Source organism: Aphelocoma coerulescens, chromosome 4 (assembly GCF_041296385.1).
Source record: "Aphelocoma coerulescens isolate FSJ_1873_10779 chromosome 4, UR_Acoe_1.0, whole genome shotgun sequence".
NCBI classification, from domain to species: Eukaryota; Metazoa; Chordata; class Aves; order Passeriformes; family Corvidae; genus Aphelocoma; species Aphelocoma coerulescens.
In genome coordinates, this window is record NC_091017.1 from 4,262,578 (window position 1) to 4,275,567 (window position 12,990).

Genomic DNA, 12,990 nt, shown 5'->3' on the forward strand with positions numbered 1-12,990 from the left:
TTTAGGAATAATCTGGATTTAGAATAAATCAGATTCCAGTCCTAAAATTCCCGATAAATTTTCATAATCAAGCCCTGACAAGACAGCTTTGAGGAAGTCAGGATCAGGCCTGAACTATGTTGTTCTAATCTATTCCTGGTCTCAGTACAGCCACTGACAAGGTTTTAGTTATTGTACAGGTGAGATTCCTCCCTCCCCTGCCACTACTCAAATTTCTTCATTCCCATTTTATTCAATTTTAAAATATTTCAAGAGTTTCAAATAAATATGATTTTCCCATTTGATTTCAAAACTTTTGGTAGTTGTATTGTAAAATAGCTGTAGCATTTACTGCAGAGCTGTCAGCATTTCAGAGAGAAATTATTTTTTCATTACATAAAGTTTAAATAGTAAATAGTTTGGGACAAAAAAAAAGCTGTAATGATATTAACAGTATGTCTCCCTTCTATACTCAGCTCAGTTAAAAAAGCTGAAGTGCTTCTTTCCTGTTTAAAAAAAATGGAAAGAAGGAAAGAATTGAAAGGCATAAAAATTCAGTATTATTTATTTTGTCCTACCATTTTCTCAGTGGTTTGGTCTCTAACTGCAGTGGCCATTACAAGCCCATAGAAATCCAAAGGAGAAATGCACCACTCTGGGCTTTTTATAAAGACAGAGTCACTTTTTGAGGTAAAACAACTGTTTTATCTGCTTCCTCCTCCTTTGCCCCCTTCCGGTGTAAACAGCATCCAGGCATTATTGTTAACTCAGATTTTAGCATGCTTAGATTTTAGCAGGACCATAATGAAAAGATAAAAATAAAGCTGCTTTAATGACTTAGACACCAAGGTCCAATTTCTTCAAGTGAGTTAATGAGGGAGGAGTTTATGTTGCAAGAGTTTCACTGGACTATTCAGAGTCCAACTCACTTTTGTCTCCTTGACTGGTAAAAAGGCAGCTGTGGCATGTAAACACACACACACACTGAGTTTTCTCTTACTAAGGAGTTGTGCCACCTGAGACAGGAAAACAGCTGCTGCATTCACATTTGGTCTGGGAAAGGAAAAATACCCTTCTGACTCCTGCCTTTAAAATTTGCACTATTTTATAAACCTAAGTATTGTTCTTTTTGTCTTTCAACTTTTTATAATTAACAAGAAAATTAAAATAGCTCTAAGTTCCAAAGAACCCATTTTTCCTGACTATAAAGAAAGTATTGAATCAAAGGTAGACAGTCACACTCATCCATCTTCCATTAACTAAATCTCTACATGCATACATTTTTTATAAGTACTGATTTTACATTCATTCACTTATATATGGAAATAGTTACTTTTGGAAGTAATATTCTATAAATTTTAGTTTATATTAACACACATAAATATCAAAGATTCTTGCAGTGGAATAAATGCTTGCTTCAGTGAGCAGTTTATAACTAATTTGCATTTTAAAAATCAGTGTTAACCTAAACCTAACCTAAACAGTTTAACCTGCTTGCACAGACACCCAAGGCAGTCAGCAGCTGTCAGGATTCTGTGATTGCATGGACAGCTCTGAACAGCCTTTCCTCTTCTTCACACCTAGGAATCACTTTCCCTTCAATAACTATTGTAGAAAAGGTCTTTCCCTCTGAAAACATCCAGACAATGGAGAAAACAAAATTATTCAGTGTAGAGGGCTCTAGTTTGTCTTGCTGCATGATACTTCAATTTTCTCTTAATTGTTTTAACACAATAGTACAGGAATACAAAATGTGATAAAATAATAATTCTGGTAGCATTTCACTTTTCTCTCCCTTCTTCCTTGATTTCTGAGGTGAAGAATGGAAAATCTCTACCCCTCTTTTTATGATTTTCTTGTAGCTTAAGGGAGATAGAGGGGAGAGTAATTATTCTCTACTTGCACTTCATATTTTCCACTGTGTCACTTACGGTCTGGGGTTTGTGCATTCTTTTTAGTACAAGCTTGTCAAAAGATGTATCTCCAAGATTTAAATATGAAGGGGAAATATTAGAAAGTGTCAGCACGTCTGGCTGCTGCTGTCCAGCAGCAAATGAATGGTGAATTCTAGTGACTGGAAGTTGTCTTAATTCCTAAGTCTGTGTTTGGGAGCTTGAAGGGGCTGAATACCAAAGCAGTGTGTTAGCTAGTAAGTGGGAATCTCAGATTTTTCCTCAAATTCCTTCAGACCCTAATGGAATGGACAAGGATCTTCTCATATACTCCAGCTTTCTTCCAGGTAAATCATCTGGAATGCTATTTACCCTCACAGGATTCATCCTCTTACAACCCAAGAAGACAACTGTTAGTTAAACACTTAGTTAAACTAAGTTAACAGTTAGTTAAACTGTTTAGTCCTTACTTCACAGAAGCAGAGTTTATGCTTACGTTACCAAAGCTAGAGGAAACAGATGTGCCATTTCACATTCTGGAACTTGAAAGTTAAAACCCAGACTGTTTCCAGAACTTTTTCTAAAGACGAGTTATCAAGTGGGAAAGAAAAGCCCAGACCAGGACTTCTACCTAAATAATACAGTAGAATGACTCATTTTGATAAAAAAGTAGTGAAATACACTTAATAACTCATCACTCTCTGATTAAACTCTGTCAAAGAAAATTAGTTCCTGCTCTATCACTAATAGTCACGCCAAAAAGATGCTTCTATAACTTGATGAACTCTGGAGTTTTTCTCTGAACAGGACAAACTAAACAGTATCTTCATGTGACTCTTGAAAAGCCAGATATTTTATCCAACACTTGTTTCAACAGTATCATTTCCCTCTGCATCTCTGAAATCCTACAAAGTACTCACAGGGCTTTGAACTGGAATTTCCATTAAAAAAGGGGAACTTTTCTATCTACTCAGCATGGACAATGTTCTAGAACCCTCCTGAGAGGAGCTAACACAGGTAGACTAACGAGGTGGACCTGTTTGATCAACTTTTTCATCCCTCTCTACAACCTTATCTTCTCAATTGCTTTATTTTCTTAATTACTACTTAATTTCTTGTGGTTTGAGTTATCTGGTTAATTTCTAACATAGGGGTGTGTGTGGGTAGGATGAATCATGTTGGGGAGTTTCCTCTCTGAAAATGCAGACTGGAAATAGCTGATCATAGCTAAGAGGTGAAAGGATAGTCCTGTCATAAAGCACCGATTGTGAAACTTGTCAGAACTCTCATGACATAACCACACAAAAAGTGTGTCACTACACTTTTTAAAAGTGATTCAGGTTAAGCACCACCAAACTGACTGAAAATGATGAAATCTGAAGTCTCTTGAGCTTCCACCTCTCGTACAAAAGGCTGCTATTAGAACATGACTTAAAAGCCTGTGCGAAGCCGTGGCCTGTCAAGTTTCTCAAATGCAGCAAGATCCTGTGGCAGAAAAACTTAAAATGTGACATTTCTATGGAATCTTTGCTAGATCAGCTATACTTTGACTGACCACACACCTGTTGGCTACTCTCTAGTTCATGCTCACAGTATTTTAAGTTTGGGAAGCTCATTAGGAAAAGTAATACAGACCAATGTTGTTTGGATGAGATTCTAGCAAAGCCCATGGCAAAACAACCCAGGAATTTCATAGCAGATTTCAGAATTAGAGGCATTTAAGCCTGAAGACATGAATCAATGAGTGTAAATCAGTGAGTTTAGGAACCACATTTACAGAGACTCTAAGAAAATGTAATTTGTGAAACACAGAGAGCAGGTCTGGCTTGGGGACAGGCTGTACCTGCTTTGTGTGCTGCCAAATGGCTGCAGCAGCAGAACCTTCTCATGAACACAGTTTCTGTTTCAAAGTGCTGCATTAATAAGAAGATTAGGATTTGTCAAAAATGAATGGATTGCTCCTATAAGTGGGTCGGAATGTACTGAAATTCCGAGGGCATTGCCTTTTAAAGAAGCCAAAAGTAGTGTCATGTAAGGGTATTAACTGAATGATTGCATTAACTCCTTTAATTGCTTGTGTTCATTTTTGTGCCCCAAAAAGTGAAAACTAGGATAAGTCTAATAATTTTTCAGTAAGAAAAGCCTTTCTTAAAAGGAGATTGCCAAAGGTATGTTCTTGGACAGATGTTCTAGACAGAGCCTATTACCAGATGAATTAGGCTGTGCCTAATGTTAGAAAGAATCTTGTAAACACACAGAGAACTGTCACAACATGACTCCCCTTTGCATTAAGAATGGTCTTTTCAGAGCAAGGCACACCAGCTAAGTAGTGGGAAAGCTGCACAGTTACTAATGCCATTGTACTTTTTCAGTAAAAGCCTGTCTTTGGTCTGCTTACTTTCCTCAAAAATTCAATTTGCTGTGTCTTTGTTCCTGTTTCTTTCTCTACCTCCTGCCTTTCCAGTTAATTAAAGTTCTAAAAGATGCTCGTAAACATAAAAAGGGACTGCCAGGATGTCACATGCTTTCAGGGTATTTTGTTCCAGTTTGGAAGTGAAGAGAAGGGGCTTCCTATCTTGCTGTTTAATAACTGTAACTATATTTGGTATTTTGTCTTCCTAGGGAAGAGGCAGTGGCCGCTCATTATCGCTTCCTGGGAGACCTTCTTCATTCATTCCTCGAGCCATGTCTCCTACTTCTCCTCTTGTATTTCAGCCTGCCCCTGATTACTTCAGCAAGCCAGACGCAGCAGCTGACAAGCCTGGCAAGAGACTGACTCCCTGGGAAGCAGCAGCCAGATCTCCCCTTGGCCTAGTGGATGAAGCTTTTGGCCCCCAAAGTATGCAGGAATCCATTGCTGCTAACGTGGTATCGGCTGCTCGCAGGAAAACGCTTCCTGAGCCACCAGATGAATGGAAACTTAAAGTTTCTTATGAGGCTCCAGCCCCGAGTGGTAGCGTAGGCTTACTAGGAGGGAAGCAATCAGGGGTTCTATCACCCCAAAAAAGCTCCCTGTCTGCCCCAGATGTCCCTGCCCAGGCTGGCCCTAAGCTGCAGTATCCCTACTGCACTCAGCGCTCCAGAACAGATCCTGATATAATGTCCATGGATTCCAGGTCTGACTATTGCTTGTCAACAGCTGATTCAAACTACAATCCACAGCCAAGGGGATGGAGGCGTCCAACATGAGCAGCTGAAGGGCCTAGTGCATTTTCCCTTCTTCCAGCTTAACAAGCCCTAAGATTTGAGTTGGAGAAGGAAAGTTTCTTGCTGGCCTGGCAATCTCTGAAGTAAAAAATGAGGAGACGAAATTGAATGGAGCACAGTTTTCACGACTGCAATGCTAGCAGCCTCTAGAATAGACTCAGTTTTACACCTAAGATTGTTCTGTTTGTCAAAAGGCAAAAATACGCATTTCTTGGGGTGAGGGGGGAGATGAAAGTGGGGCAATCCATGTACTCGATGCAAAAATCTAGCAAGGAGGTAGAAAGTGACAGCAAAGATGCTTGCAGTTAAGCTAATGTGAAAAAAAAAGTAAAATAAGGGCATTTAAAACCCAAGAAGTATTTTACAGGATCTTGTAAGTTTTCTGAGTGTGTTTGACATGGATTCCAAGTTATTAAATATAGTCAGAATTGCAAAAGTTCTAATGGAAGTGGAAGACTTTGAAGCACTGACTTATTTGCCATATGGTTTTTTACTACATTTCTATAATGAGCTAAGAAGGTAAATCAGTGAGTGTCTTTACTGTGACAACAGTTAAAATACATCTGTGGCAATGGTACCTGAAGCGCCACAATATGTAGATACAGGAAACCATACACAGTCACTCATTTCAGATGGATTTCAAGATAGTTTCAATGAAGTTTTACATCTTGTAATTTATCTGAAAACACCAGGAAGAAAGGCATTGTTAATAGAGATCAATACCATGATAGTTGGACAACAAAAGAGATGAGGAGTGTATTTAAACTGGATTGCAAGTAATTTTTGTAATAAACTATCAAACATGTCATAGGCTGAACAGCCTTTATTTCTCTGTGAAATGAATTCTTTCCTGAGCATTTACTGCTCCAATGCCTGATAATCTGATTGGCTGGGCAGTTATTCGTGTTTCTAAGGTAGCTCAATGTTTAGAAAGCTTTTGAGTTGTATCCTCAGTTAGGAAGACATAGATAAGTTGTCTGTCAAGGACAGTTCCTGCTCTATGTAGAAATCTGTATGTGACAGAGGGTTTCTGACATGTAGTACACAGTGTGAGTCTAGGAGCAAATATTTGGGTGGTTGGCTATACCTAAGTGATGTTGATGGATCTGAAGGGATGGTGGATAATTTTTGCTGGTGAGACATACCTTGCATTTACAGCTTATTTAAACAATAGAATTATGTGGCTAAAAATGTATGTACTCCAAGCTTCCTGGGTAGTTTAGATGTTGCTAAAGCATTAAATGAACACCCCGAGTTTTACAAAGTGCTGTCAATCCTCCTTATTTTGTGGGGAATTCTTGAAGGATCTGTCAAGCACAGTCATTACTGCAGAAGCACTTTTAACTATCCTTAGTTTCAGTAAGGTTGTCACTGGGAGTGAAGGGATTAGATTAGAAAGAACTAAAACATATATGCAGCAAGAAAAAATACATTACAAAACATTCCCATCAACAAAGAATTTTCACTTATAGCAATTATAAAATATAATTGGTACAAAGGAAAAAGGAAAATTAAATCCAAGTTCAGTTGAGCTGGAACTTCCCCTAAAAGCAAATAATTACATGAAAAACATAGCTTTAATGAGTTTAAGTTGGCAGGAATTCTGTAGCCAAGCAGAAGTCTCCCTGAAATAAACTGATCCTTCTGACCAGTCAGGAAATGAAGATATGAGAGTGGTAAACCTTTAGAATAGGATCATATTGCTATAGCACTTTACAGATTTATTTCACAATATGAATTTGCAAAAAAAAAGGTGATTTAGAAAAATTACATGAACAAGGCTGCCATGATATGCCTGAAAATGAGCTTTGCACCTCAGAGTTATACATGCACATAATCAGAATAAATTTTCCTGCCACACAGGCAAAAATAGATGTTTCTCTGCAGAGTCCCTTAATGTCCCCTTTTATCACAATTGGGAATATTCCACTAATAGGACTGTGGAAGTCCCCTTAGCCTTGAGGGCTTATCCTCAGATCTAACCCTATTGCCTTGGAAGTACATGCCAAATCTTCACTTAATTTCAGTTAAATTATAAATTAAATTGAAATTCAGTGAAATTTATCATTCAAGGTCATCAAGGCCTTAACCATTCAATAAATACCAGTGCATATGCATTTCACAGAAGACCTACATTCTGAAAAGTGCATACCTCTTACATATTTTGCTGACCTGTGGTCCATATTACCATAACAAAACAAGTCCCTGTTTTCAGGTCAAGTTCAGGTTTCTGTTTTTAACTGTTTCCTTTACATCATTAAAGAGAAAACCAGATTAATGAGTTTGCAGTGAGGCATATTTTTACCCAACACCGTTATTTTATTTCTAAGAATTGGACACCTAACTTTTACATTCCCATTGAAACTAGTGCTGTGAATTCTGAGGTCATGCATCTACCAGAAGCTAATGTGTGCTTAGTTTTAAGAAACATGCAATTAAAAATTGCCAAAAGTGGTTTTAAATTTTGATATGGCAAAAAAAAATCATGATACAAAGTGACCTTGGAGAGGCTTTAATGCTGTGATCACATTGCATTATGGGAAAACTTTCTATAGGATGAAGCCCTAATTCCCCACCCCAAGCATGCAACAAACATGGAAGTAAAGAGTTTCAGACAGAATAATTGACTTTCTGTCAACCCCCCCAGAACAAAAAAAGTGCAGCCTTACAATTTCACTCTATTCACGAGTAGGAATTAATCACTGAGTACTTCCATGAACATGAGATTCCTGATGCTGAGTTTCATGTGGCTTTGTATCTTACCACAAATTCATTTGGGTGTTTACCACGACCTACTCCAGATTTTTTTTTCCTCCTGCTGACAATTTCCTAGCTCTCTTTCCCATGTGGATTCTCCCATATCTAATATGGAATAAGTTCCCACTGCAGCATTTCCCTCAATAGTAACACTGGTAAGTGGATCTGGCCTCCTCAATGCTGTCTATTTTTATGAAGTCTGCGGGCAATGGATTGTCTCTGAGATCTGTTCCTCTGCCACAGAGAAATGGAACTAATAAACATTTTTGAAGTTATTAATGGGAGGGTAGACATGAGGGCAGGCATGCAGACAGATCACACAGCCTTGTTTAGAAGGAAATCAGGCTAAATCCAGATTGAGACCATGTAGGGATTTCAAAGAAAGCAGCAGGCCTGGACCACTAAATGAAATATTAATGCATCAGAGCTTTAGAAGGACCCCACAGCATGTTCCACTTTCTGCTCTTCACCCCATTCCTCCACTAGCAAAGCATCTTTCTATCAAATAGTTGTGACTGATGTGTGAGAGTTCTGAATATATTAATGCAAGTATTTCTCACATTTGCTTTTGAATGCACAGATCTGCTCAGTAAATGTGAAGAAAAACTTCTCGTGATATTTTAAATCTTTGGCTTTGTGCTCACCCTCAGAAGTGTCTCTGTTAACATACAGAGCATTTGAATACACAATATAACTGAAAACTTAGTTTCTTTAGTTATGTTAGATGATGATGTTCACAACTCTTGTTCATAGTTTGTTTTCATTTTGGTTTGCTTTAACACAACCAAATATCTATTCACACTGCATTTCTGCCTAGTAGCAAGAGACTGTGTTATCTTTATAGAAGACTTTTCACTTCTAAAGACTTTTGCTCACTGCAAAGGACCCTTTATTTGACAGTGCATGCCAGCAATGTAAATTGTATCACATAATAAAGTGATTTGACCAATCAGATGAGAAACACAATTTTGTTTTCCCTAAATTCTTGTCTGTTTGTTTAAATAATCTGAACCCAAGTAAAGCCTAATCTCATTTTTTCTGCACCATTTTTAGATTCACTGACTTTGCCTGTCAGTGACCTCGTGCTGGTTGAGCTTCTAGAAGCTTAAATCAGCATCAGGTCAAAAGGCAACTTATCAAATTTAGTGGAATTTCATTTCCATACTGACTAAGCAGAGGAAGGAAACACAGTGAAGTACAATCTACCCAGGTTAAATAATACAATCAGAACTGTTTTTATTGTTTGAACACTTTCATCCCAACCATAAAAATCTGCAACTAAAATCTACTTACTGTAGTCACTTGCCTACTTTACTTGCACCTAACCCTCTGTTTGCTGTACTCTCTTGTTGTTTATTCTCAATTGAAACATTCTGTTCAAACATGAAATAAATATTGTGAATAAATTGTGAACCCAGTCTTTACACTATGCAGGCCACGTGGATAAATAGCTCTTAAGGAAATAAGGATGGCATAAACAATCTATCTGTGGAAAGCCAGATCAGATTTTCACTATTGACATGAAATGAATCCCAAAGCAGTTTTTGCATTTGTAAAGCAAGCAGGATTTTGTCCCCAGTACAAGAAAAGTGATTGATGCACGTAAAACTTGGGGAACTGAAAAAGCTCCACAACAGCATTTTAAGAGCTTTGTTCTACAAAGGATTTACAAGGTTATAAGAGACTCACTACCATTCCTTTCCATGGCTACATTTTCATTCTTCTTTGGTAAGTCCTTAAATACATCATATAGAAAGCAAGCATAAGCCAGATTCACAGTTTAACATAACTCCCTTGGCTTCAGTAATTCACAACAGATTAAAAACCTTTCTGCCAAGCAAATAGTCACAGGTTTTGCAGGATGTTTCACTCTTCAGAGAATGTACTCTGGGTTTCTTGGAATGCCCTCGATTTTCTGGTGCATTCATCAATGCTTACGAGCATTTAAAAGGACTCCAGTGTGGCAGACTGCTCCCTTACTGAATGTGAGGCTGGTGGAATGAGGAATTTTAAATCCAGAAAGGTGGATTTTTCCAGGCCAGCGTCTGGTTTTCCTCAAATGGAACACTTGTGCTTTGAAATTGTTCCCTGGATATATTATTGGACCTTAAAAAGAAGCCTTGTGTTGCTGCTGACTCAGAAACAGAACTCAAGAAGCTGGAAAATATTTTGTGTTTTTTCACACATTTTCAGTCCTAAAAAAGGACTCAAGTACTTCACACTCAAAACAAAATGACCTCGGGACTGTTTGTGTGCATGCACACAAACGTGTGGGGATTTCTTGTGGAGAAAGAAAGGTAATGGTTAATTAACAGATGTTAATGGAGAACTAGGAGAACATACTGTGCTGCACTGCAGTTCAAACAGCTGTAAGGTTACAACACACTGGCACACATATAGAAAAGAAGGTGTTGATAAACCTCTAGATCTAATTTTATCTTTAAAGTAAGTCAAAATCCAAGGGTAATTTTGTCTAAATACTGCAGAGGTTCATGACTACTTTTTTTCCCTATAAATAAGGAAACCAAAGGAAGGAGGTGCTATTTGCTGTTGCATGTTGCAAATATTTTAAACCAGGCTGTAGACAAACAGAGTTTGCCCAAGACAAAAATGGACAATAAGAAGCTTTACAGAATTCTAAATCAGAATGATAGATGTATTGGTATTATTTTCCCAGCATGACCGTGTGGCAGCTAATAAACAATTGCCACACTTCAATATTATTAACAATTTGCTAAGCCATCTTAGTTTGAATCAATCACTTCCTACTAGCAGTGAATGCACTTGAGTTTAGTCTCAGAAAGTCAGTAATGTTTGAAAAACAAGAATCAACATAAAATCAGCATGTTCTTAGCTCTGTGGTATTTCTGATGTTTGTTTCTGTTTTGTTTTTTTTTTTCCTAACAGAAAAGCTTATAAGCATAAACACAATGGTTTCCATCAGGTGTTCATCAGCTACTCTGATTTTTAGGTATGTTAAAGAGAGTCTCTATTTAAAAGCAAATATTTTGCCTATAAAATAGGTTGTATACAAACACGGGACTTATATTGAAACTCCCTAGTGAATTACTTTTATGCAAAAAAGAATAGTTTAAAGAAGATGAGCAATACTGGTAACTTTTATAGTTTCCAAGTAATTTCCCACCATGAATCCACATAACTACATGGGTTTTGTGAAGGTTCAAGATTATTTTCTCCAACACGTCTGTGGAGTTCACCATTCTTTACTTTCTCTGGCAGTTTAAAACCCCAAGAGATTTTCCATGTGGCAATATAATAAAAAGATTAGTGTAGAAATTAATAAATCTTCCTACTGAATCAGTATGCCCTGAGAAAACCTACATTTCAGAGAAACACCAAGAACAAACCAAGGCAACAAAACTCCTTTGACCACGTGGAGCAAAATCCTGATCCCAGCTAAGTCAACGGGAGCTTGACTAATTTACCACTTATGCCAGCAGGGCAAGGACTTCACCTCACACAGAAATGTGCAGCACCACAAACACAACAAATTTACAAGCAGTGATCTGGTGTCATCAGTTCTGTAGATTTTTGTAGCCTGTAGAATTTAAAAATGTGATTGACAAAACAATAAGGCATTAATCAGATTTTGTATTGGCATCTTCTGTTAGGAACTTCCTCATTTTGATGTGCACAAGTATGGAGAGTTATCTCAGCCAGGACTCTGCTGAGGCTCAAGTTGCTGTCTTGGCCTCCTGTAGAACCAATGTGGAGGGGCATTCTTAAAAAGAAATTAACTCCACCCCCAAATAAATGCCTAAAATAGGTGGACTGGATCCCAGGACCCCAGGCATGGACTTACACCACTCCAAACTCACCTAGGCTTGCAGAGGTCTGTTTGGATAATTCTGTACTTGAGGAATGGATCATCAACAGACCAGGTAATACACCCAAGGACAGTGAAGAGATGATTGTTGTTATTTTCAGAGGCATAAAGTAAGTTCTGGAAGTTTAGGCAGATGCTTTTTCAAAATCAACTTGGAGGTTTCTCAAAGGAACAGATCACTGCTCATCTCTTCCTACATTTAATAAGCTGCTGTTTACCCTGCAGAATTAGATACAGATCACCATGGTTTGGATGTTTATTACTGCAGTTAGATGTGACTCCTCTTCATGTAACCTCAAATGAACAGCAGTATGAATACAGGTTTGGAGAGCAGCAATCCAAACAAATAACATTCAGACAGTAGCAACAGTATCTTTATTTCTCCTTGTGACCTTTATAATAATTTCTACTCCTCTGACTGCTCTGCCATAAACTGTGTACTGGAGGGCAGAGAACACAAAAGTCCTTAGGACTACGTTCACAACTACAATGAGGATTATGGGCACTTCCAAGGCATATTGTAATCTTTTTTCCCCCTCAGATAATAATTTGATTGTTTGTGCCTTTCATATTTATTACTTTCCTGTTTTAAATTCTTGCCATTATTCACGATCTCCCTTTCAGATATTACAGTATGTATGAAATGCATTATACTTTTTGACACAGCATATAATCCTCCTGAAAAAGCATAGTTAAACTCAAGAACACGCAGTACATTATATTGAACACTCACCTACACATACACAGAATGTTCACAGGCCACAGAAGACATGAGGTAGGCAGAGAGCAAGAGGGAAAAAATAAAATCATATTTTACCAGTAAAGCAGAAAGATTCCATTACATCAGACAGTAGGACACTAGGTTTCCAAACTTCTATTTCCCTCTGCATTTCAGGGACTGGTGCAACCTCTGGAACAAGGACAGTCAGTTTGTCACTAAACACTTCAAGCTCACTTATCCAATATTATCAGGTTTATTGCTCTAAAGTTTTGCAAGCCCAAAACAAGACAAACACTTTGACTAAGCCTTGTGCTGTCCAACAGAGGGCAATGGTACACAATCCATATAATCCATACTATTTGCTCTCCCTGACAAAGCCTCTGTTTTAACAGAGAACCTGTGGTACAGTTAGAGATCTGTCAGGACACCAGACACCAAACAGTGTCATTATCAGCACCTCCACTGGAACTCAAATGCCATAAAACTTTACAGTTTGAGCTAAATCAGATGGCATAGGAGGCATTCATACAGCACTATTTAATGTGTCCCACATAGATATTAGTTAATTACTCCTGACCTCAGCAGCA

General features: G+C 37.9%; 1 protein-coding gene and 1 long non-coding RNA gene across 3 annotated transcripts in view; one reads left to right on the forward strand and one right to left on the reverse strand.

Annotated features, from left to right (window-relative positions):
- The window catches only part of SYNPO2 (synaptopodin 2), a 78,625-nt gene extending 69,841 nt beyond the window's left edge, over window positions 1–8,784 (forward strand). Inside the window, exon 5 of the mRNA XM_069012548.1 lies at window positions 4,494–8,784. Within this exon, the coding sequence (XP_068868649.1) occupies window positions 4,494–5,060 (567 nt within the window). The 3' untranslated portion in view covers window positions 5,061–8,784. The remainder of the gene's footprint in view (window positions 1–4,493) is intronic.
- LOC138109335 (uncharacterized) overlaps window positions 1–12,990 on the reverse strand; it is a 36,154-nt gene that overhangs the window by 13,542 nt on the left and 9,622 nt on the right. The window contains exon 3 of one of the 2 annotated variants that reach the window (XR_011150417.1): window positions 12,368–12,592. The exons of the other annotated variant lie outside the window; for it this stretch is intronic. This is a non-coding gene — a long non-coding RNA (uncharacterized lncRNA). Of the gene's footprint in view, window positions 1–12,367; window positions 12,593–12,990 lie in introns of those variants that run through there. 2 annotated transcript variants of the gene reach the window in all.